Below are 26569 nucleotides of genomic sequence, written 5' to 3'. Positions count from 1 at the left end.
ATGATTACTTAAACCTCAAAAACTGTGTCTTGACATTTTTGCAGTTGCTAGACTGTAATGCTCTCAGGTCAGGTTGTCCTGGAGGCGAAGTGGACATAATAAATTGAGGTGAACAGTAAAAGCTGCTTCTCTATATGTCTCACTCATGCAGGGCCATGCTGTCAAAGCATCAAGAAAAGTTGTTCTCTTTAAAGTCTGTCAGACAGCTTTACATTTTGTTCTCAACATAAAGGTCCTATATTGGAAAAAGTAAGACTTGCTTTATAACACAAAGTGAATCTAAGTGTTATTTAAGTGTTATATATGTAAAAGTATCAACATTTTCATTCCAAGGAGAAATGCACTCAACCATATTCAGAAACTGAGCCTATAAACAAGCCTTCAGGACTTCAGATAGGTTGTGATGACACAGCTATACTTTATATTGGTAGAAAATGCTGCAACAGCGCCCTTACAGTCATTCCTCGGCAGTGATAATGGTACCATGAGAGTGCAGATGTGGAAAAACTGACAAATCAGAGCAGACTGGGCTTTTTCTAGATGGGGGGCTTCTCGATTCTACAATGTCATTTAGCAGACGCTTTTATTCAAAGCGATGTACAAATGAGAGTTAATACAACACAAGCAAGGATGAAATAAAGAAACATTGCAAGAGTAAGTGCCGTGGCTTCAGTTTGAGTCCATTAGGGCGCAAGGGCTTTTAGGTCGCGTGAGCGGTCAGTGTGATACTTATCGTAGTCATCAGTGTAGATCAAGAGTAAAGGTGTTCAGTAAAGAGTTGGGCCTTCAGTCTCTTCTTAAATATTGATAAGGACTCAGCAAATCGGATGGAGTTTGGAAGTTCGTTCCACCACCGGGGCTCTACAGAGGAGAAGAGTCTGGTTTGAGACGCAGAGCCGTTCAGCGGTGGAGGAGCCAAACGTCTTTCACTGGAAGAGCGTAGTGGACGGGAGGGTTTGTGGACCTGAACAAAGGAGTTCAGATAAGAAGGGGCTGTGCCCATTGCTATTTTGTAAGCAAGAGACAAGGCTTTGAATTTGATGCGGGCTGTGACCGGGAGCCAGTGCAAAGAGATGAGGAGCAGGGTGACATGTGCTGTCCTGGGCTGGTTGGAGACCAGACGTGCAGCCGCATTCTGGATTTGTGTCAATTGCTCGGTCAGGTAGGGTCTGATCTTCCTGATGTTGTACAGGGAGAAGCGACAAAAGATCCGGTAATTGAGGACACATGAACCTTGAGGGTCAGTTGGTCATCAGTCATGACACCCAAGTTTCGTGCAGAGCTTGTGGGCACAAGTTGCATGGATTCAAGCTGAAGATTGATAGGCTGATATAAGGTGGGACGGGGTGGGATGACAAGGAGCTCCGTCTTTGAGAGGTTGAGCTGAAGGTGACGTTCTGTCATCCATGTGAAGATGTCTGCAAGGCAAGCAGAGATATGAGCCGAGACTGGGGTCGTTTAGTGGGAAGGAAAGGAACAGCTGGGTATCATCGGCGTAACAATGGTATGAGAAGCCATGATGGAGGATGATTGTGCCAAGTGAGGTAGTGTAAATTGAGAAGAGAAGGGGGTCTAGCACTGATCCTTGAGGCACCCCAGTGGAAAGGTTTTGTAGTTTGGACACTTCTCCCTTCCAGGATACTTTAAAAGATCTTGAACCATTGGAGGGCAGAACCTAAAATTCCAAGTTCTGTGAGTGTAGAGAGGAGGATCTGGTGGTTAACAGTGTCAAAGGCTGCAGAGAGGTCCAGCAGCAAAAGAGCTGATGATTGACCAGCTGCTCGAGCCAGACGCAGTGATTCTGTTACAGACAGAAGTGCAATCTCAATAGAGTGACCCTGCTTGAAGCCAGACTGAGGATGGATCATACAGGTTGTTCTCGGAAAGGAATCCAGAGACTTGGTTCAAGACTGTGCGCTCCAGAATTTTTTTAAGGAATGGTAGGAGTGAGACGGGTCTGTAGTTTCCCCACCTGTTTTGGGTCCAGTGAAGGTTTTTTTTGAGCAGTGGAGTCACCTGCGCTCGTTTGAAGGTGGTGGGAAACACGCCAGCTGTAAGTGTGGAGTTGATGATGTGTGTGATTGAGGGGTTTACTGCAGAGGAAATGGTTTGAAGGAGATTGGATGGTAACGGATCCAGTGGTCAGGTGGTTGGTAGAGAATCCAAGTTTCAAGACCTCCTTCTCGGTCAGAGGGTGTAGAGAGGTGAGAGAAGCCTGGTTAGGTGGTGGCAGCAGCTGTTGCTGGTCAGGCTTAGAGAACTGGTTACTGATTGCAGCAACTTTTTCCATGAAAAAGGAGGCAAACATGTCAGCAGAGTGGAGGGAGAAGGGGGTGGCGGATAGAGGAGCGAATTGAAAGCAGGCTGGTCAAGACCACGTTTGAGAGCTGGGTTGGTGTAAGGGTCCAAAGGTCTTTACGAAAAGAGACTTTTGAAGGAAGTTGAGTGTTCTCCAGCAGAGAGACCTTGAATTTAATAAAGAAGTGGTCAGAAAGATATAGGGTTGTGACAATCAAGTTTGCAGTGGAGCATTTGCGAATCAAGATCAGATCCAGTGTATTGCCCGCTTCTTGAGTAGGAGGGGTGGCGACCTCTATGAGGTCAAAGAATGACAGAAGAGACAGGAAGTCAGAAGCTTGGGCTCTCTCAGTGTGGATATTCATGTCTCCCATGACAATCAATGGTGTTTCCTCATCAGGGAGGGCCGAGAGTAGCATGTCAAGTTCTACAATGAAGTTCTCCTATTGGCACCCTGGCGGTCGGTATTTGATGACAACAATGAGTTTAGCTGGAAATATAACCCTCATTGCATGGTGTTCAAAGGAAGAGATGTTGCTGAGCAGAGACAGCTTGGTGAATTTCCAGTTTTTGCAAACGAGGGCACCAGTGCTGCCTCCGCGTCCAACAGATCTTGGCGTGTGGGAGAAGACAGAGTCGGCAGAGATTTCTGCTGGTGTGGCAGTGTTTTCTGGACGGATCCAGGTTTCAGTCAGAGCAAGCACTTGTAAGTTTGATAGATTAACCTGCGCTTGGATGAATTCATTCTTGTTTACAGCTGATTGGCAGTTCCATAAGCCGAAGGTGAAAAAAGTGTGAGTGGGTGAGGCTTTCCTGAGTGTGGAGAGGTTCTCAGGGTTGCATCTGTGACAGATTCTGTGTTTCCGGTAGACATGAATGGCAGGGATGTTGTCATAGCACATGTTGCTTGAATGACTAGAAAAGGAATAGAAAGTGATTTACAGTCTGTGTCCTTGCTTGGTGGACTTACGCAGTAAGACTCTTAGGTCTTTACCCAATTCCGTTTTCACACAATGAGGGCTGACGCTACAGTGAAGCAGTGTCTACATATACCAGGGCGGTCCACTGCTGGATCTGCCCCTTTGCGTCACTCAAGCAAGTAAGCCATTCGGTGACTAGCAAGCGCGTCGTCACTTCCTTGCTACTGCAATATCTACAATATGCCCTTACAACCACAAAACGGCATGAAACCTAGTCAAACTCGAAGGAAAATACCACAAAACCTTACTGACCAGTCTGTCTCTCACATACACAGTGTTTGTTCAGTGCTTCAAGATACAGGCGCAAAAACAGAGCTTTTCATGCAGATTTTTCATGAGGAAAAAGTGTTAAACTATAAACTACATATATACCATTATACCAAATACTAGCATGAACCTATATATGAGCTGAGCATGTCCCCTTTAACAGGCAACAAAAGAAATCACTCTTAACAATCTAAATTCTCATGACAATCAAAAGACACAAATATGTCTAGCTTAAGCCTAGACATTCAGTCACAGCGGGCAGACAGTGTGTCATCGCGAGAAAAGCCCAGCTGTAATTAATAACATTAGAAATGACTACATTACCTTTAGGTGAGCTAAGCAGTCATTAACGCAAATTTGGGTTCACCTGTGCTTTTCTTCCTATGACAAGTCAACATGTAAATGGTAAATGGACCTGCACTTATATACCTAGTCGATTTGCGACCACTCAAAGCGCTTTACACTACAGACTGCGCTCATTCAGCCATTCACACACACATTCACACTGGTGGCAGAGGCTACCCTAAACAGTGCCACCTGCCACCATTGGGAATCCACCAACCCTCCGATCGGTGGGCAACCCGCTCTACCAATTGAGCCACAGCCACCCTTCCTGTCTGCTATGAAGAAGGATCCATATACTCTATGTCACAGAAAAGTGTGATGTGATTGACCACATCAAAAGCGACATTAAATTTAAAGTGTTTTTAGTACTGAAATAAAAAACATTTTTTGTGAACAGTATTAATCCTCACGTCAGTTAAAAACTTTGACTGGAGGTGTCTTGCTGAACAAAATGAATATATGGAAACAATAATACAATAAACTTATTCTTTTAAGATAATTTTATTTAGCTTTTTGATAAATATTTGTTAAATTGTGTTATTTTGACCAAAGATATTAATTGTAAGAAATAAATTAAGATCTATTTTACTTTCTTCTGCTTCTCATGAAAGGAAGGCTGATAATACTGCATTATTTTACTTTGTAATAACCATATTTAACATGTGGGTAGTATATGCAGATGAATGGTGTTTGGTTTCCCTCCATGTTGCCAGCGCCTTGAGCTCGCTGCTCAGTTGCTGGCAAAAGCTTGCAATGAGGACTGCAACACAAAGCTGGTTGAAAATTGGCAAAGTTTTCCTTTAATCATGGCCCGAAAAAGAAAATCTCCACAAAAAACAGAATGTTTGAATGGGATCCATTTTTTTCATAGGGAGTATTGACAGCACAGTTTCTCTGATACAAAAAGTACTCAGTGGTGGAAATGAATGAGAATGAGTGCATACCACTTCTGGAAACATTATTATACTGCATGTTTTCCTATAACAGTATTTATTAATATTCATAGTTCTAATTCCGAGACCACCAAGTGGGACTTTAAGGTGGTTGAGTGAAGTTTATTAAGCTATTTTTCTTGAAAAAGAGTTGAATAGAGCAGGATGATATGAACCGAACTACACACGTGTGTACACTTGCACACACAAGCGCACTCCTCACCAACAATGGCAACTTAGACTGAAAGTCAGGCATGAAATAGGGAGGTGAAAGAAGGAGTAATGAAACCAGAGTGGTGTAGAAATGACAGGGTTTCTTTTTTCTATTGCCAGTGACTTGAGAAAGGAGATGATATATAGGATCCCAAAGCAAAGGAATGAAAGGGAGATGGAAGGAAGAACAAAGACAAGTATTGGTAAACAATAGTATACAGAGAGAGGTGAGATGAGAAACTCATATTTCCATAGATGTATTAGAAGAGATTGCAAGTAAAAACAACATAAGACATGGAGAACAACAAAAACAGTGGATGAGACTAACAAAACAGAAGAGGAGAACTGGACATGGAAAGAAAAGGGGTAAAAGAAAATTGAACAAGATGAGAACGGGAACATGGGGGAACAGCAGAACACACAATCATCCTTTAACCCACGCATATTCACCAAGTCTCTCTCTCTCTCTATCTCTGTTACACACACACACACACACACACACACACACACACACACACACACACATACACACACACACACACACACACACACACACACACACACACACAGTCAGGGACTTTGATCTTCTCCTCACAGAGGAAGAGACAGAATAAAATGAGTGGATGGAAGGATAGAAGAGGTGTGGACGAAAGAGAGAGATGGTGTTTCGCTCTAGTTACCCACAACCCCTTGATTCTTTGATACACACTGCCTTCATCAGTTCACACAAGATCTGTGTTTGTGTATGTGAGTGTGTGTCCATCTAAATATATTGGATAGGCTTACATAGTGTAATTTTCTGATCCTTTTTCTTTGACTATCCTTGCATAACCTCAATATGGAGACCTCTCTCTTTTGATCACTCTCAGTTAATCTCAGTCAGTATTCCCCTCTCTTGAACTCTCACTCATTCTCCACCACTTTCCTTCTGTTGTTGAATGTATCTTTTATAATTTGCTTTTTTTCCCGCCCATCACAGTAATGACTCTAATCAATAACTGTTTCATGAAAACAATCACAAACACAATCTCTCTGTCTTTTAGATGGTGATGGTGTGTTGGATGGAAGCACAGCAGCAGGCGGCTGGTTGTCTGTCACTGACCTGCAGCCTTACACCAACTACAGCTTCTGGATCAGAGGGTGTAACACACAGGGTTGTGTTGAGAGCCTGCCACTCAGTGTTACTACGCCCCCAGCAGGTATACACGCACAAAAACATAAATGCTGTAAAGCCTAATTTAAGCAGCCTTTATGCACAACATTATAGATGTCCATTTCAAACCATTAAATACTTGGAAAGAATATCTTAATTCACTAACATCTCCTCAAAACTTTAAGCCATTTTTTAATTTCTTCGTCATGATCCTTAAACTGTCCCCATGATTTTCAGTTGTACTGCTCTGTCTCGTATTTTCCCGTAAGCTTTCAGAAAACAAAAAGACCACAGAATACAGACTGATCGCTCCAACCATATGCATATCCACATACGTATCTAATGTTGAGCATAAATCAGTCTGAAAGGTTCTCCTCCCGGCACTAGACTACGCCTTACAAACTTGTTCACTAGAAAGCTATATCTGCATATACACTGTTGATCAGAAATATAGAAAATAATAGTGTGATAGTATATTTATGGCCTTCATTGTAATACGGCACTTTTGTCCTCCACTAAATTGTGTATGATCTGATTTAAATGGTTATAATTGTAGTTTATTTCTAACTCTACACATAAGCCATGAACCATTGTAACAATTTTATCTCATTACTCTGATTTTAATTGCTATTGTTATGAACTGGAAAAATTCCTTTTTATAGCTTGATATGCAAAAAAAACCCCAAAAAAACAATTATTCAATGAACAGCAGTGACAAACACGTACACACATCATTGACTTTAGTTAATGGTCTGAACACATATTTCTGATTTACACAGCATTTGTGTGTGTGTTTGTAATTGTGTAGAATAGAAGCTGATTGTGCATACTGATAAATGTCAAAGCTGATCAGAGCAGTCTGGAGATAATGGTAACCAGGCAGCAACACACACACCTTTAGACACACATTTTACCACTTAGCTAATGTTAACAAAAGTGTTGAATACATACGCATGCACACACACCACACCACACCCATGTCTTAGTAAGAGAACAACAAAAGACAGACTTCCGAAAGTTCTACTGTTCAAGTTCAAAACAAAGGCATAAGAAAGTATAAATTTTAAATACCAGACGTTTCCTCTCTTTCTATCTCTCTTTCTACCTCTGTGCCTCTGGCATCTCTTTAGACTTCTTTAAGGCAAACTGTCTTGATGCGTCCTTGTTCTATGAAAGAACAGAGAGAAGATAGTGGAGCAACAGACAGAAGAGCAGAGGAGGAGGAGAGCAGAGAGAGAGAGAAGTGAACATAAAAGTGCATAGTTTAAAACGATTAGTGACACCTCTGATATTGTACCTGCTAACACAGCATGAGAGAGACACAGGCTCACCAACGGTGTGTGTCTCTGTGATGTATGTGTTTTGTGCGTGTGTGTGTGTGTGTGTGTGTGTGTGTGTGTGCGTGTGTGTGTGTGTGTGTCAGAGAGGCAGAATTCAACGCGTGTTTCAAGTATACACACACACATGCAAGGAATGACAATTTTGCTGATCTTCTGTAGGTACTTCTTTATTAAAAAGTTGAAACTAGAGTTGACTATTTGATTAATCAAAATGAAATTATGGATTCATGTTATTAATCTAATAATATATAAAATAACATTTTAGCTGTACAATCCTGTATATCATTCTTACATTCCTTTGTTTCTTTTTCATCCACTCCAGTTAATTCATTTTCTGTTCTAGTTCTTTAGTTTCTCCGTTCTCTGTTGTCCAAGCTATACTTCTATAGAACTGGTTGATATAAAACTACTAAAATAACTTGTTAGCTTAAACAAATCTCAGACAAATAGACACAAATGCACAAAAAAGAGAGCCATTGTGTTAATACTTGCTACTTGTAAAACAGCATATTTGTAATTATCCATAATTAAAATGAAAGGACTTGCATACAGTGCTGGTCTCATCCAGGTCCCATTTCCTATAGGCTGCCTTTTACGCCAGGGAATGGTGGTCGGATTGTTCCACAACTCAGAAAGCCTAGTAGCCTAGTTAAGAATGGGAACACGATGCACATGTTAATTTTTAACAGTAGATAAAATAAGGGATCCCTACAGAGATAGACATTTTTGTTAAAGAGTAACATCTGTTTTGTTTAACTGGAAACAGTAGTTGTGTTGCACTTACCAAATACACCATAATCCAAAGATAGTAATTTTTACCATGTTATGACACATTCCGTTCAAAGTAGAAAGAAACAAAATAAAACCCAGGGGGTGGATAAAGGGTTTTTTTTTATTTTTACAACACCAAAGTTAGTGATGATTGGAGCAGAAGAAAGAGCATTTTGTGAGTTGTATTTTCTTTTAAATCAATGGATCAATTCCCAAACTTTTCATATCTATTAGACTTTTACAGGGCTACACGGTGGAGTAGTGGTTAGCACTCTTGCCTCACAGCAGGTTCGCCTCCCGCCTGCGGCTCTTCTGTGTGGAGTTTGCATGTTCTCCCCAAGTCAGCGTGGGTTCTCTTCGGGTACTCCGGCTTCCTCCCACAGTCCAAAAACATGCACTTAGGTTTAATTGATGACTCTTAATTGCCCTTAGGTGTGAATGAGAGCGTGATTGTCTGTCTCTATATGTCGGCCCTGCGATAGTCTGGCGACCTGTCCAGGGTGTACCCCGCCTCTCGCCCAATGTCGGCTGGGATAGGCTCCAGCCCCCCACAACCCGATTGTGGATAATCGGTTAACGATAATGGATGGATGGATAGACATTTACACACAAAAATATGTAAGCATAGCGCCCAGGTTTGAGTGTTTTCATTGTCTTTTGCCTTTCTGTTGTTACTTTTACATTATGATCTGAATTTGTTAGCCTCTATCGCTATCTTTTTAAATCTATTTTTTCTGCTGAGTTAGTTTGACATCCTTCATATATTCAAATGCATATTAGACCATTCTCTCTGCTTAACCCTGTTGTTTTCCCAATAAAATTAAAAAATGTTCTTCAGGGAGTGCAGTTAGTCCAAAAATGTAAATATTGCCTCATACTCCAACTGACCCAAGTTCAATTGTAGTAATTCCATTCTTTCAAATTTGATCTCTTCCTTTTTTCAGTCTGAGAATCTGTCTTTCCTGTTCATAGTTTATACAGTGAATAATGACATGATCCACTGTTTTCTTACATGTTGCAAAAGTCACACATGGCTAAATGCTAGCTCCAACAGCTTGACGGTTTAGCAGCGCCTGACAACAAAGGGGTGGAACTTATCGAATGGCGAATTGGTTCAGACGCAATGAACACACAGCAATGCATTTGACAATGATTTCCCCCCCCATCCCTAGTCTATACACTGAGATAATTAATGTGAATTTGGTGAGCCACCTCTGATATTATTCTGAGCGAGTGTTCAAAGAGCATTTTGAGGCTTTTTTCAGACACTGTGTGTGTGTGTGTGTGTGTGTGTGTGTGTGTGTGTGTTTGTAACAGCCATCTTTAGGATAAGATGTCTTCAGCAATCAGTCTTGTTGTAGTGGAAAGAGAGCTGTGTGTTTGATTGAAGGGTCACTTTATACATCAAAGGGCCTACTCTTATTTCGCATAGTCAACACTACAGTCACTCTCATTTTCTCCTTGTATTTGTTGTCCTTATCTCTTTCTTATTCTGTCTTTCCCCCGCATCTCCACTGTTTCTGTTAAGAGCATGGCTATCATACGACATCAAGATGTTTTTACTGATTTTCCAACACTAGCACTATACTATCATGCTCAGCTGGAAAAGAGGGTCACTGTTGAGAGAGCGGGTCATAACGTTATGTGTATGTATCCGTGTGTGGGTGGGGAAGACAAAGAGAGAGAGAAGTTGTAGTGGTTGTATATCTGCCGTAAATTTGGTGGCTCTTTGTGGCTCTGTGCCTCCTTCACAAGAAATATTTTGCTTTTGCTGTTATGTTTTCCCTCCTTTTTCTCTCCCCTTCTCCCTATTCACTTGTGTCTTCACTTTTCTCAATAATCTCTTCTTTTTACTCAACTCTAAGCGGCAATGTTTCTTGGGCTGGTGTTGTATGTTTGCAGTGGATCAATTAAATGAATTTCAATATAACATTGATATAACTTTATAATGTATTTTTCTGTTCTTTTTTATTTTATTTTGCTGTCTTGTTTTTTTTACTCCTGAACTTCTGATCTTCATTCCATCCCATCTCCTTTTCACCACCTTGACCATTCTTTGATAACCTGTTCCGTCATCATGTCTTCCTTTCGCTCTCTTGTCTCTCTCTCGTCATAGCTCCAGATGGGTTATCACCTCCGAGCTTGGCTCATGCAACTAGTGCCAGTTTGAATGTATCCTGGTCCGCCCCTGCCCACTCTAACGCACCAGGCCCACTCCGTTATAGCCTGCAAATGAGGACATCCCCTCAGAGGCCTGTGATAAGGTGAGAGAGTGATTTCATATGAATTATTTTTAGATTTAAAAAACACACAGACACAGCAGACCAAACAACTGGACTGAAGTTTGCACACACAGATCCACAGCACATGCAGTTGGTCTGAGACATGTGTTAATATACAATAATAAGGATGACAGACACTCTCAGACAAGTATCACATATATACGCACCTAAAAAATGTGTACACACACATATGCATACACATGTACATATATAGGGCTACATTATACAGCACAGCTGAATATGTCACATCAATATGACAGACCATCAGAAAAACAGAAAGGAAATGAGCTGGAGAGACGGGGGTAGAGTCAAAAAGACAAAAAAATCAAAGAACAGGGCAGAGAGAGAGAGAGGTAGAGAAAATGTGATAGAATAAAAAGAGAGAGAGGGTGTGCATCTGATATGTATTCATTACATGCTTCCTGACAACAAATTGCAATTTAATCCAAGAAGAGGAGGCTCTCATTCTGTGGTAATAAATAAATGACTAGCTACATGTATTATATATCAGACAGCCATGCCCTCCTCCTCCTCTGCTATGGAAATCTCATTGTTCCCTGATTTATTCATTCATTCATCCCTTCTATCCATCTGATGCTAAATGGTCAACTGTCCCTCATTTATGACAATATTCTTTTGCTTTGTCCCAGATTCCTTTGTATCATTAGATTATATCAAGTATGGGATCAGGTATGGCATGGGAATAAGATAAAAAGCTATACAAATATTATACATATTCCCAAGATAGTCACTGTTAAGTGACCGTGTGAAAGTTGTCTGTTGACAATTTCATAAGATGACTGAAAATATAATGAATATATAAAGATCACATTATATCACATAAAATATACAACATGCTTGGAATTAGATAAACATGAGACACGTTAGACTTTCATTTCTAGAAAAAAAACTGTCGTATGGACAACCACATTTCATACATTAAAACAAAAATGGACAGGTAACCTTTGCTACTGAACATTTAATAATTATTTTGTGGTTGTTTAGATCTATGCCATTTTCATTTCCTACCATTTCACCTCTGACAATACACTATATAAAAAATGAAACCAAAATATCCCACATATGGCTACTGCCAACTTGGTGAAATAATTTGCGGCTCAAGCCTGTGCAGTAGTGATTGGCAGCATAGTAAAGCAGCGTTATTAAGTTACCATAAACCTGCTTGACCAATCATGAGGCAATTACATTAAAACACTTAAACAAACAAGTGATAACAACTACCTAACATGATCGGAACCATCTTTTGGAAAAATGTCTCATCTGTATCTCATCTGCTAACATGGGGGAGGCTAAAATATGTACTGCAGCCAGGGGCGATCAAGACGTTTTGCTTTCACTTTGTGGGAGCTGTCAGGTCGTCCATCTTTATATGCAGTCTATGCCTCTGACCCAGAGGTCACGAAGGGGCTACATGTGCTAGAAATGTTGTTATCAACAAAAAGTACAGGTGCTTTATTTAAATTTGGGTAATAAGCAAATGCAGCTAAAACGTCTGGCTAGCAAATGTCAAAGTAACCGTAGCAAATTTTAAACGTAATCTTAAATAATTATCAATCATCACACAGACATGGTTAACAATCCAAATGCATATTAATAAACCTATTTTTTTTGTTTCCCTTAAACTTTAGGCTTATGGAAAACGCAACAGACTCCTTTTCCTACCATGTAGAGGGCCTGTCACCGTACAACCAATACATGTTTAGAGTGGTGGTCTCACACATGCATGGGCAGACAGTTGGCCCCTGGGCAGCCCTGCGCACGGCAGAGGACAGTAAGTACACAGACGCATTAACACAAGTGCATACATAAAATGTAACAGACTAACAGAGGAATGCATTTATAAAAACAGCAAAAGAGAAAACCCATTGATAAATAACAATAAATAAGACATAAATGACTCTATTGAAGATGTAAACATACTTGCAGGTCGGTCAGATAAATAGGCTACCTGTTGGCATTGTTTTTTCCTGCTGAATTGTGCGGCATGGGTGCTTGTGTGAGCAGTCCTGCCAAGTTTTGCAAGTGACTGGCTGGCAGGTAGCTGGCAGCAGCTGGTTATTAGTTGGCCTCTGCCGTCAGTTGGCCGTCAGTGCTGCTGAGTCAAAGTTAAAGTCAAGAAGGTTGACAGATTTTAGGCGATGATCGAAATAATAGCCTCACACATTAAACATATGGCCTGTGATGTGAAAAACAGAGCCTCTGCCCAGTTTTCTTTTATTCTCTCAAAGTCTCCAACATTTTATTTTTATAAAAGTGCATTAATTTATTAGTCTTCATGGAGGTGGTCAATATGATCAAGACCATAAGAAAGACAGACAAAATGTATTAAAAATGAAACCTGGCGACAAGCAGGATAGGGTGCAACGCAGTGACAGAGTGAGATTTGCATACTGTAAGGTGTGTGTCTGTGTGTGAGTGACCTAGCCAGTGTCATTGTGGGCTAATTGCTGTAATAGAATCATATTAGCCACTGGAACAGCCTCCTCAGTGCAAAGTTATAAATTAATTAGTACCACGCTATTATCACATACATTATCATTAAGCAGCTGAGATTTGCATACATAGGATACATGCACATGTACACACACAGAAATGTGTATGTACACATGTATGTGCAGTGTATGTATACACACACATTCACATGAACACAACACTGATGCATGCACACACCCATTCAGACACACAATTGCAGACATTAAGGATGCATTAAATTATGGCCTTATGCTTTTCTCATTGCTCTTCAGAATTGAATTCCCTCCAGCAAACGCACCCACACACACCCACACACACACATACACACACACACACACCCTCACACGCATAGACTGAACTTTTGTAACATTTTTTTCCCCATGTACTCAAAAATTATATCTAAGGTAGACAATATTTTGCTTTTGTTTGCATGTACATTTGTGTGTTTTTGTGTGAGTGAAAATGTGTGCTTATCTACTGCACTCTCTTTTTGTCTTTGTGTGTACCGTATGTGTGTGGACGGTAATAGATGTGTCCATTCGGTCACACTGTGCCCCGTCATTCAAAGCTTCATCCCTCTCTTTCCTCTTGCTGCCTCTCTCTGACCCCCACATACACAACCACACACACACTGAGAACATGTGTCATACACACACACCTCCTTGTATTCCTTATAAATCACACACCTCCTCATACTCACAAGCAGTAACACATACTAATCATGAAGTGTTATGCAGATAAATCCCCGAAAGCAAAGACACCCTAGGGGAAAACTCTCGGTGCCACAAAACACAACCATGGGCTGAAATGCTGACAAAATGCCTGTTCCTGGCAAAAACTATTACTTTTAAGCATATCATGTGACTATTTTAGCACTCAATGTCTACCGGAAAATACAAGTTGGCTGTTAGGAAGCTAATGTTAGCTATATGTTAGCAAGCTAAGGTACTTAATACTTGACTTTATTTATTATCTTCATTCAACTCCAACACAAGGTTCATCGTGTCAAACACTTTAGCTTAAGTTACAGAAAGTTAGTTAGAATAAAACTGACTTTGGATATTTGACTTAGTGACAAAATGCACTGCATACGTAACTTAACCTTAAATATACTGAGTTTCAAGATAACAGTTTTTCCCATTGTAACTGCTGATGTGACAAGTCTTTATAATACATTTGTATTCACTTTTGTCCTCTTAAAAGTTCAGTTCTTAGGTTTGTCAGATCTTAAAAACTTTGTTTTGGGTTCTTTACACTGTTGGTAGTGCATTTAACCATACAGCAGTTATAAGACATCATTCTGCTTTTTGTTAACAGAAAGAATTGTCAAGGAGGCTCCTTCTTTCAATTCAAAGTCACTGGAGAGCGATGGACAGTTTTACCCTACGGTGGGGGTTGAGCTTAAGTCTGCTCTGCCTCCATACACTCTATAGGCCTATTCACATGTGACTAGTATGACCAAGGATTTAAAATTTGTGATTTTGAAATGACCCCCTCATGTCTATGTGTTGTGTGGCACATCATCACGAGAAATGTAAAGCCTGTATTTTACTTGGTTTTACTGACATTAGGCCTGTGTAGTATGGAAATTTGTGTTGATATAAATAATTTGAGCATGAAGCCTGCGGACATACAGGTTGGTTCAAAAATATAATTAAGCTAGAAAGATTATGAATATTGAAAAAATCAGCAAATTGTCAGTACTATGACAGACCAGGTCAAAGTGTTCTCAAGCTAAATAGCAGAGATGCCGATTCGCATGGCAGTAATATTATCACATGGCCCTTGGTTTACCAAAACATGGAAGGTCATTTGCCGTGGAATTTTGATTTAGAAAATTTTGGACATGACAGGCTTGCAGAGGATTATGATCACAGACAATCTCTGCATGTATTGCAAATTACTAGAGGATCCCAAGTAATACTAGTTCTGTGCAATATAGGGCTTATAGTAGTGTTTCCTATACCTCTGCAGGAGCACCACTTGTCCTGCATGTTTTATATCCCTCCTTGCTTCAACACAGCTGATTCATATTATTGACTTGTTACGAAGCTACGTGCTGACACGCTGATCATTTGAATCAGCTGTGTTGGAGCAGAACTCATGTGTACTTATAAGAAATAATAATATATTTTCAAATATCTGTTTTCCTTTTATCCAGATTCATCCCTTTACACAGCTCCTTGTGTCATAAAGAATTCAATAAATTACTCAAAATGAACTTTCACATCTTACATTCAGTCATGGATGTAGAGTAAGTACTATTGTGTCAAATCATTTTAAAGTATGCATTAAAAAAACCTTTTTAACATACTAATAGAGTACATGATAGGTACGGAATAAAAAGGGATTTAAACCCATGATGGGAGAAAGCCAAGTGTGGCCAGATTGGATATTTCTAACACTGATGTGTAATTTGTCACTATAAACCCATCCTCTCGTCATCTTGGCAGTGACAGGGAAGGCTGCATTTCCTCCATAATCTCCTCTCCCGCACGCTTCAAAAAATGACAACCCCAGCAGGCACTTCCACATTTTATTCAGGAAGATTTCAAGAATCAAAAGGCCAAATAGATATGATGTATTTTTGTTGTCTTAGTTTTTCATACAGTAAAAAAAGGGATACCTAAGCAAATAAGCACACAAATTCATACACATGCTCAAGTGACATGCATTTTTCATAGTTCCCCCTAACTTGATTTGGGTTTGGACATATGAACTTTAACCTTGCAAGGTTTCTGCTTTTTTTCTGAACTCTAAATTCCATAGTTTATGTTAACATGGGCCTTCAATAACAATATGGATTGGAGTATGTATTCACCTCACTACTTTTATCTCTTTCTCTTTTTTATTTCTACTTTGCTCTTTCTTCTTCCTTTTTCATATATTTTTCCTTTTCCTTTGTACTTTTGCACTACCTCTTATTCTCTCACTTGTTCTCCAATTCTGTTCTCAAACATGAAAAGACAAAAAGAAAGACAAAGTGAAGAAAGAAAAATGCAGAGTAAAAAGGTAAAATGAGGAATTGAGGGAAAGAGGAGGAGGAAGAGAAGAAAAAGAAGGCTAATGACAGAACAGAGAAAGAGAGAGACCCATGCTTCCTCCTTTCCTTTTTATCATTCCATTAAAGTTTTATATCCATCTTTTTAATGTAATTTGGTCCCTATGAATTCCTGCCGCTGCAGAACAGACAGACGGCTCCTGTGAACATAAACTCTAGCCGTGTTGGACAGCTCCCTTTCCTCTGTCTACTCCCATGTTCACACTAGCTAAGTGATCTAAGAGAGTCTGTGTGTGTGTGTTGTGTGTGTGTGCATAAGTGCGTGCACGTTCATGTGTAGTTGTGTGTTATAGAGTATTATAGGGAGTATGAATAAAGCACCGTTTTGACAAAATGATCTTAGCCAAGCAGTCTTAAAATGTGTGTGTGTGTGTGTGTGTGTGTGTGTGAGTGCGTGCGTGCGTGCGTGCGTGCGTGCGTGCGTGCGTGCGTGCGTGCTGGACATTAAAGAAGCTTGTTTTACTAAATTGATTTTAAATTAAAAAGTGAGAGAGAAGAAATATGAAGCAGAAAATTGCAACAGAAATGACGTAAGAGGAAATGACAGAACACAAAGAATTTATGTTATTTAATGAATGAGTAATGGCATTAATACAATAATAACCCCACCATATTTTCCAGTTTTCTGTTCATTCTGCTGTCCAAAGAAAATTAAGTACTGTGAGCACAATCCCATGGTTACTTTGCATATCAAAATACTATTTTATACTCTATAAACATGTATTTGTGCATTTTTTCTGTAAATAAAAGCTCTGATTCCGCAGCAGTCAAATGAACTTGGATTATGAGTTATGATTTCTTTAGTAGGGTACCCCACCCAATCAGTTCCCACTGATTTTAATATTTTGACACACCCACATAATTCCACATTTTATTTTGGAAGATGTATATTACTTTGCAATTTTCCATTCTCTTTCTGTGGTACAACCAGAAGTTACGATTGCAATGATATGATATTTTCATAGTGCGATAACCGAAAATATCACGGTTTTGCGGTAGATAATGTCAAACAATTATCATTATTATGAGTCGTAGTAGTAGAAGTAGTAGTAGAAGTAACATTACCCTTAAAGGAATGAAAACACAAGAGTTTTTTGGGTCTAACAAATGCTTTATAATAATTGAAACTTGAAACCATTTTGTATGTATAATAAATAAAACATTTTTTCAGTACCATAGATGTACACACTATAATCAATTTTCATACCATAGAATATTGTGTGCACCGCTCCAACCCTAACAGAAGGTTACCTGGATTTAAGAGAATCACTCCAAATAGTCAGTAACTGAAAAAGGATATTGAAAATGTTGAATGATTGACATTTCAGGTAGCGTGATGCGGTTACAATGTACTTAAAGACTAATGTACAACTCATGATGTTATGGATACAAATCAAGCTCATGACCTTGGTCATGCATCATCCTCTTTCTCACTTCCTCTTCAGTGTCTCCTAAAGCAGCAATGACATTAAATAATCTGTAGGAAAAGTAAAGATATGAAATGCAATGTAAATTCTCAGCGTATTGGTTGTCACGTTTTGACACCATGTCGTAAGCATCTTGATTACAGTAAAGCTCAGCGTTTGTCCTCATTATGACTCCTAGGAGCCTCGACTCACCTTCAAAAGCCTAGTCACCCACATACACACATGCCCACAAACACACACACATGCAGACTTAGGCCGGTGCGAGGCTAAAAATAATAACCTTCCTCTTCTCTTCACATGAATACACACAGATATACACACTTACATCTACACAGGGCCTTACATACACACAAACATGCACAAGAAGCTACATAACATGTATACACCCAAGCACTTACACACACACACACACACCAACACACATACAAACACACACACTCCTTCCTCCCTCCCCCTCTCCCAGCCCTTGTCAGTTGATTGTGTTATTACTATGCTAACCAAATCCTTATAAATGTGATTTAAGGCTTGGCGGCCCCGCACTCCTGTTTTAGCCTTCTGCTACTGTGTTTTACTGGAGAGAGGAGGAGTAACAGCAGGAGGCGGAGGGATGAAGGGAGAGGGGAAAGAAAGAGGAAAAGGCATGGGGATTGAATAAGTCAGAGAGGTAGGGGAGAGAGAAAAGGTGAGTGGGAGACAAGGGAGAAGAAGAGCATTTGGGAAAGGGAGGATGAGCGATGGAAAAACAGAATAGCGGAGCAGAAAGAGAGAAAAGGAGTCAGGAAGCCAGAGGGAGAGGGGTAGCTACGCATTCCCAGAACACTCGTTCCCTCCTATCCAGAGAGCAGTAAAGCGTCAGTAAAATAAAAAAAGGGAAAAAGCATCACCTGCATCTTAAATGAAAATTTCAATTGAAAAACTTAACAGCCCTTCAAATTGCAGAATTTTACACGCGCCAGTAAAGCCTAAATAACACTCAACACTTAGAGGGAGAGGTGGATGGGGGGAGGGTAGGAGAGAGGGAATGAGGGAGGAATAGGGGGTGACAACGGGGGTTATTTTGGGTGGTTGATGGGGGCTGCATCAAGGTGACTGGATTGTGTTTTTTCGTTTGAGGACTTTCTGCAGTCCTCTTCTCTCTCTGCATCCCTTACTTGTGTTTTTTCATGTGTGTTCGAACAGAAAAACATTTTGATAATGCAGACAAGAATTTAGTGAAACAGATTGAAGGATACATACTTTTCCAATTAGACAAACAAGTCGAGAAACACTTCAACCCTCCGCAAAGACCGGTGAGAGCACAATGAAGCACACAGACAGGCCGGCAGATAGGCACATCCACGGACAGGGAGACGGGCTTCTTGGTTATTCGTGGGGTTCAGTGGACCTTTGGTGGTAATTGAATCAGTGTGAGTGCTGAGTAGAGCTAGCATAAAAACCTGTTAACCCAAAAGGTCAACTCTCTGCATTGTTTATTTAGCAGGGAGACCAGAGAGAGAGAGAGAGAGAAAGAGGGAGAGAGACTGTGACACAAAGCACGAGTAACAGAGAGAGACAGAAGAAAATGGTGGGGGGGGGCAGGAAGGAAGTGGTCAAAGAAAGGAAGAGCGAAGAAGAAAGACAGAAGGAGAGATAAAGATAGAAAGAAAGATGGGATGTTGGTGGGACAATTTGTGATCTGTAAAATCAGCCAAGCTTTACACCATCATTTTTATACTGTTGCTTATTGTGTGAGGGATCGAAAAAGTGTGCGAGTGTATGTGCAAGAGACTGGCTGGCTAGCTGCCATTTTAATGTTTCTGTGAATCTTTATTTGTTACGTGCCTCTCTGTGTGTCTGACTGTACATTACTCTATATTGTGTGGGCACGCACGGTCAAACGCAATTTTTTTATGCTGCCTAATACAACTAATTCCAAATGTAAAATGTATATATCAACAAAATGCATCAAACTGAGAATTCAGCGTTTATATTTACAAAAGACTAAAGTTTATCCGTCTGGACATTATACAGTATACTGTCTTTGTACATTTTTTAATTTAATATTTATCAAAAAGGATTAACAGATGATACAATACTGTTTTATGTACATTTTAGACAACGTCCCAGCTTTTTGGAAATAAGGGTTGTACATCAGTACATACATAGTTGCTTTTATTAGTCATTTGGGTCCATCGGTAAATTCACCAACAAGATTTTCCAAATTTTTCAAAGGGTTTGCCTGAATACCTTTGTTTTACTTTGTATGTATCAAAACTGGTGTGTGCTAAATATACCAGACAAACTAATGCTGTGTGAAATACGGGAGACTTACTGAAAAAGATCAAATCTAAATTAAGTATGATGCAAAACATTAGAACTGCATGATACACTACACTTCGAAACATTTTAAACTTTTAGGAGAGCTGGAGCATCATGGACCAAACACTGAATGTCAGTTGGAAACTCAGTCTGTAAGAAGTAAGAAAGACCTATCAGTTACTAGATTGTCTGCAAAATACACACATTCAGTCTTGCGTGCATGCATGCTGACATACACATATATGCTCGCACACATTATTTCTCAAACAGTCATGCACGTATACTGCTCATCTTTTCTTACACACTCTCTCTCTCTCTGTCTCTCTCTTACACACACACACACGCCGCCATCTGGGAAAGCCGTTAGCGGTTAGCGGTAGCACTTAGCGACGCAGCACGCTCCCTCAGTCCGCTCAGTCACCTTGATCTGCTTGCCCTTCACACAGCACCATTACTGCTATACTGCATCACTGTGGGTGTGGGCATGTGAGTGTGTGTCAGGAAGAGTGTGTGTCTACGTATATGGACATGCATCTGTGTGTGTCCATTATAGAGCAGTACAGTGGGATGTAAATGCCGGGGGAGGAGGGGGGAAGGGGCATTACCTTCAAATGAGCTACTGTGGAGTGAAATATCCCTCTGACAAGTCTTGTTTAGGTTCTTATCCGTGCATGGATATGCGCTGATCATGTGACCATGTATGGCCTGTGGCCTTCTGATGCAAATCAGTCTGCTTCTATAGTATACTACTGAGGATCATTTTGCTTTCTGGACATATGAATTTAAGGCACTCCCTGGCATTGAGAATGGCACTGAACATGAATGCACAGTAAACCCAAATTAGACATGTATTTGCTCTGTGAAACCACAGTTGTGTTTCTGCAGAAAGATCGGTTGTGATGCAATTACACCAATTTGGTCTCCTGACCTGTATGGCTGTCTCATGACTCAAGAAATTATTTTTGACTAAGACTCATGCAATTGTTTAGTTGATTTCATCTAATCAGCCAAAACAACCAATTGGTCGACCAATCGACTTAGAGAGGCAGCATTTTATTAAATACTAAAAGTTAATCTCAATTATCATTTTTTATATATCAAACTTAAAGTGTCACACAACTATACTAGTAACATTTGTAACCCTCTCTGTAATTACTCAAATTATGGGCCATAAGAGTGTCTGCATGCATGTGTAGGCCCTATTTCATATACAGTGGCAAGAAAAAAGTATGTGAACCCTTTGAAATGACCTAGTTTTCTGCATTTATTTGTCATAAAATGTGATCTGATCTGCATCTAAGTCCCACGTATAGACAAACACAATGTGCTCAACCTAATACCACACAAACAATTGCAATATTTTGTGTTTTTATTGAACACATCCATTAAACATTCAAAGTGATGGTGGAAAAAGTAAGTGAACCCTTGATTTAATAACTGGTTGAGCCTCCTTTGGTAGTCATAACCTCAACCAAATACTTCTGATAGCTGTTGATCAGACCTGAACAAATAGGAGGAATTCTGGACCATTCTTGCTTTCAGAACTGCTTCAGCTCAGACATATGGATAGGATGTCTGGTGTGAACGGCTCTCTGGAGGTCATTCCACAGCATCTCTATTGGATTGAGGTCTGGACCACTCCAAAAGGCAGATTTACTTTTTGAAGTTTCTGAAGTTCTTTTTTTACCTCACTGAGCTTTCTGCGTTTGGGGTGAACTTGGCTGGGCGCCCACTTCTAGGAAAGTAGCCACAGTACTAAATCATCTCCATTTGTGGACCATTTGTCTAACTGTGGACTGGTGAATACCTGAAGTCTCGAGATTACTTTGTAACCTGTTACAGTCTGATGCAATAAACAATTCTTGATCACAGGTCTTCGGAGATCTCTTTTTTTGCGAGGCATGGTTCACGTGAGCAGATGCTTCTTGTGAATAGCAATCTCAACATGTTTGAGTATTTTTTACAGGTCAAAGTATCTCTACACCTCACTCAAATCTCATTTCATTGTTAGGACTCCAAGTTTGCTAATTCCTGACCCCAATTAGCTCTTAATGGAGTCATTAGCCAAAGGATTCACTTACTTTTTCCACCATCATTTTGAATGATTAAAGGATGTGTTCAAGAAAGACATGAAATATTATAACTGTTTGTGTGGTATTAGTTGAAGCACTTTGTGTTTGTCTATACTTGGGACTTAGATGCAAATAAGATCAAGTTTTATGACAAATTAATGCAGAAAACTAGGTCATTTCAAAGGGTTCACATACTTTTTCTTGCCACTGTATATGTGTTAGGGATGTTTATAGTTAACCGTTTAACCCTTAATCAACAAGTATTTTTACCTACTAATACTATATATGAACTTGAAACTATAAGGTTATTGTCTGAGGGTCACTGCGGACCTCTGTGCTGCTGAAACCGCCACCTTTGCCAGGCAATGCAACACATACTGAGCTGGGAAGGAGTAGAGGCAGCAAGTCACAGTGTCAGATCTACTTGGAGCAACATAACAAAAGCATCACTGTCAGTATGATAAGGGTGTGTAAGGAAAGATTAGAGATGTGGCTGCATGTCTACACAATAATGCATGCAACATTGTGGTTGCTCGACTGATACATGTCTGCAGTGTATTTCCGAGCCTCTAGCTCTCCAAGATGGGTGAACTGAGACTTGGTTGCCTCCTTCTCTGTGAACCTTTAACAGTTAATGATGGTTAATGAAGGTTGCTATTGGTCAGAAAGAAAAGTCCAAATTAGCATCCCTTATTTGTGTTTAGCAAAGCCAGTGTTAAGTTGGACTCTCATGTTTCCAGCCTGAGCTGCACATCACCTCCTCTGCTGAAAGATACATAGACTCAAATTCAAACAGTCACAAGTGCAGCATAAATCCATAAATACAATCTTGGTTTGCTCAGGGTAGAAATTGAGAGAGAAGGAGAGTCTTCATGTTAATCCCTTGGATAGGGATGGCAAAATCACTCTTTGTCCTTCTGATGTCATTCTTGATGTTACTTGTCAAATAATTCTTTAGAATAAATCCCCCTCCTTTCTTTTCTCTCACTCTCTCATAAGCAAGCATGCAAAGAGTATATTTTTCTCTTGCCTTTTGTGTTTTCCTCTCCTTGTTTCTTTATCCATTTATTTTTCTTTACCTCCAGGTCCAGGACCAGTGGACACTCCAACTGTATCTGGGCTCCATCCTCGAAGTGTAACAATTACCTGGGCTCCTCCCTCCCAGCCAAATGGCATTATCATCAATTACACCATCTACATTTGCCCCAACTCCATCTGCTCTTTAGATTTCAAACCCAGTTTAGTCTTCAGCACCATCATGACCCTCAGCTCCAGCTCAGGTCGTAACACAAGCCTACTGTCCAGCACTGAGAGCGCACATATCAGCTCAGGTCATAACCTCAAGACAACATCTAGTCTGACCACTGCAGGCTCAAGCCATGTCCCCATATCCAGTGTCACCGCAGGCAGTAATGACAGCACAAGAACAGCCCGTGACACTACGTCCAGCCTTCTCCCTAACCCTCTCTCTAGCTTGAGGCCTGGTGTCACAGAAGACAACCAGATTCAGTCCACTGGTGTGAGCGATAGAAGCCAAGCCAACGCATCCATCTCAGTCCACCGCACAGAACCCAATACTGTTAGTGTTAACCCAAGTCTTTTACTGTCAAACCCAGAATACAATGAAACCAACTTGAATACTGATAATATTATCAAACAAGACTCCTTCCACAGCCCCATTTCTGGTTTCTTCAGTGCAGCTTCAGATTCATCCCCTCTATCAGTCACTGTTCCAGGGAACACCACTAGCTACACTTTCCTCGACCTACAACCATACCAGACCTACAGCTTCCAGGTACAATATATCACAATAATATTATAGTAGAACACAATGCTGTACCTTTTGGTATAGGTTTAGGTGGTATTTGTTTTTTCATACAGTCATACCTTCCTGACAGGTCACTGAAGGGGACAAAATCTCTCCATCAGTTTAATACATAGACTGAAAGAGCACCATCTGTATTTTCGAAAAAAGAAAATCATCTTTCTGGATTTCTAAAAACCCTGATATGCTGTAATACTGTGCAAACCGCCCAAGCCTCCGATGGTACAATAGATAAGACATGATATTATGCTATTTAAACAAAGTAAAATACAGTTAGCGTAATTAGATAACTAGATTTATTTTTACTGGAAATTGAGTATCATATGTCAAATGTTACTGCAGTCTTTATTTTCCTGTTGTTTCCACTTTATTAGTTATTGTAGCATGGCATTTAAAGTTGAATAAATCATGTTGTTAAACTGTTCTTCACTAAAGGAACAAATCACAATGTTTGTTTGCAATAAATTACTGGGTCATTCCTATAAATAGATGTTTTACCAGCTGAAGAAAATGGCTGGCTTACAATGAAAACAGAAGAAACACATATAACATTGTGAAGTTACAAATTTGTTCTCCAACATCTAGGTGGAGGCATGCACCACTGTGGGTTGTTCAGTGTCTGGTATGTCTCAGGACTTCCGGACGCTCCCAGCTCCCCCTGAAGGGGTTCCTGCCCCGCACCTTTACTCTGACACCCCAACCTCTGTTCTCTTGTCCTGGGGTGCACCGGAGCAGAGCAATGGACCACTGGAGCGGTGAGAGATAATCATGTACATACACTTCAATCCCTCTGTGACACTCCTATTTATATTTAAATCCCATTGTATCTTGTGCTGGGCATAGGTGGCTGGTTGAGCGTAGAGTTACTGGGACTAAACAAGTATCCACAGTGGGCCATCTTCCACCAGACCTTCCCCCTCTTTCCTTTTTGGACTCTTCATCAGCCCTCAGTCCCTGGACGAGCTACCAGTATCGACTTGTGCTCCACAATCAGGCTGGCAACACCACAGGTAAGGCAATTTTAATGATTTTAACTCAAACAAAATCTGCCCAAGTTGTGTGTTTGTTGCATTTAATATTATTTTCTTTACAGAATGTACAGCTTTCTGTCAAAACTAAAGATGAATACTTCCAGTCTTTGTTGTTTCGCCTTAGGATCATTCACCACATATTGTTACATACTTGCAGGACCCTGGGTCACTGTCACCACCAGACCTTCCCGGCCAGCTGGTCTCAGTCCTCCAAAGGTGAAGGTCTTGGGGCCAGAGTTGCTTCAGGTATGGGCACCTTTTTTTAAAGGTTCACTTATAAAAACATCTTGGATCTGGCATCAGAGCACAAAACATATGCAATGCAACTTCAGTCCCTCAGAGTAGAGAAGACAAAGCAATGTCACACTGATTCCTCTGTCTTTCCGTCTTGGGATTTAATGAGAAAGAAAAACATTCAACTCAAGGTCCCCTTCAGAAAATGGGAGGGGCTGTGACCCTGTCTGAGGCAGCTTCCTTCCTGTCGGCCATTTTGAAGGAGGGGCCAGAGTTAAGTTCCACCACTGGTTAATCCAACATCAAGGCCCCATCAATGAAAGCCACTGAAACAATATTGTATGCGTGCACACACACAGATACACACACACACACACACATGCTTTCACAGCCCCACACTAATGCTAACTGCAGAAAAATGCTAATGCCTGTCATCATTTCAGAACCGCCCCTGTCATCTCTGCAGCAGCACAGCTTTAGGGGTCATAGGTCCGATAAGGAAAGTGTTCCTTCCTGGTTGTTGCTAATTGGACAGACAGGCAGGCTGCTTCCTGGTTACCAATTGACCTTGACAATACAGACAGGATTTTGAGTATCTCCCTTCATTCTCTAAATGGTTTCTCTTTCATATCATTTCTTGCTTATTGAGGTATTCACTTTCCTTTGCTCGTTTATGTTTTGCCTGTGTTCTCTTTATGGGGGGATACTCCCAATGCAAAGTCTAATGAATGTCTACTTTTCAGAAATTAGGATGGAATCTCTGTAATTGACGTATTTGTGGCTTCATCAGATGTTGAATAGTTTATGTGTGTGTGATGCATGGAGGTATGAAAATCAACACAGATTGCAGATGCAGATTTTGTATTGGACTAAAGTGCTACAGATGCTGTGTCAGTGTTCAGGGGTTTGGCACAAAAAAACTTACAAAGACAGGAAATGTCTGTAACCACACTAAGTGTTTATGTCTGCCAAGATAATTATGCCTTTGCTAGTAGTTAGTTAGTTAGTTAGTTAGTTAGTTAATTAGTTTTTCTGAAGGCTTATTGATACAATTCAAATTAAACCATTCATTTGAATTTGGTTGTGTTTGGATCTATGACCCATCATAAATATTTCTTTTCACTTTTTTCACCATAAATAAAGAGGAATTAGGATTGATCCCATATCCAGAGAGTCTGTTTGCAGGATGACAATTTAAATGCATCTTAATATGTAAGTGATAACACTGATGCATGTACAAGTAGACTATAGAATTGTATTGTCAGCTGCGGAGGTTAGCACTCCCAGTGCCTTTGATGCGCAAAGACACACACACACATACCACAAGCACCATGTCCTTACACATACACCCATTCTCTCTCACTACCAACCTTATCATCTATCTCTCTCTCTCTCACTCATATACACATAAACACAAATACAGACACACACACACACACACACACACACACACACACACACACACACACACCTACTGTACTGGCCTTAGCCCCAGTGCTCTGTGTCAGCCCAGGGTCTCTGCTGTCTTCACCATCTCTAGATTACAT

The 26569-nt window shown here is 40.3% G+C and overlaps 1 protein-coding gene across 1 annotated transcript in view; it reads left to right on the top strand.

Moving 5' to 3' along the window:
* Positions 1 to 26569, top strand: part of ush2a (Usher syndrome 2A (autosomal recessive, mild)) — a 271031-nt gene that overhangs the window by 126325 nt on the left and 118137 nt on the right. The window contains exons 47-53 of the mRNA XM_059348990.1: positions 6079 to 6234; positions 10416 to 10563; positions 12231 to 12373; positions 23018 to 23727; positions 24343 to 24512; positions 24601 to 24767; positions 24946 to 25034. Of these exons, the coding sequence (XP_059204973.1) occupies positions 6079 to 6234; positions 10416 to 10563; positions 12231 to 12373; positions 23018 to 23727; positions 24343 to 24512; positions 24601 to 24767; positions 24946 to 25034 (1583 nt within the window). The remainder of the gene's footprint in view (positions 1 to 6078; positions 6235 to 10415; positions 10564 to 12230; positions 12374 to 23017; positions 23728 to 24342; positions 24513 to 24600; positions 24768 to 24945; positions 25035 to 26569) is intronic.

Source organism: Centropristis striata, chromosome 2 (assembly GCF_030273125.1).
Source record: "Centropristis striata isolate RG_2023a ecotype Rhode Island chromosome 2, C.striata_1.0, whole genome shotgun sequence".
Lineage (NCBI taxonomy): Eukaryota > Metazoa > Chordata > Actinopteri > Perciformes > Serranidae > Centropristis > Centropristis striata.
The sequence above is the reverse complement of the archived record's forward strand: the minus strand, read 5'-3'. Positions and strand labels throughout refer to the sequence as shown.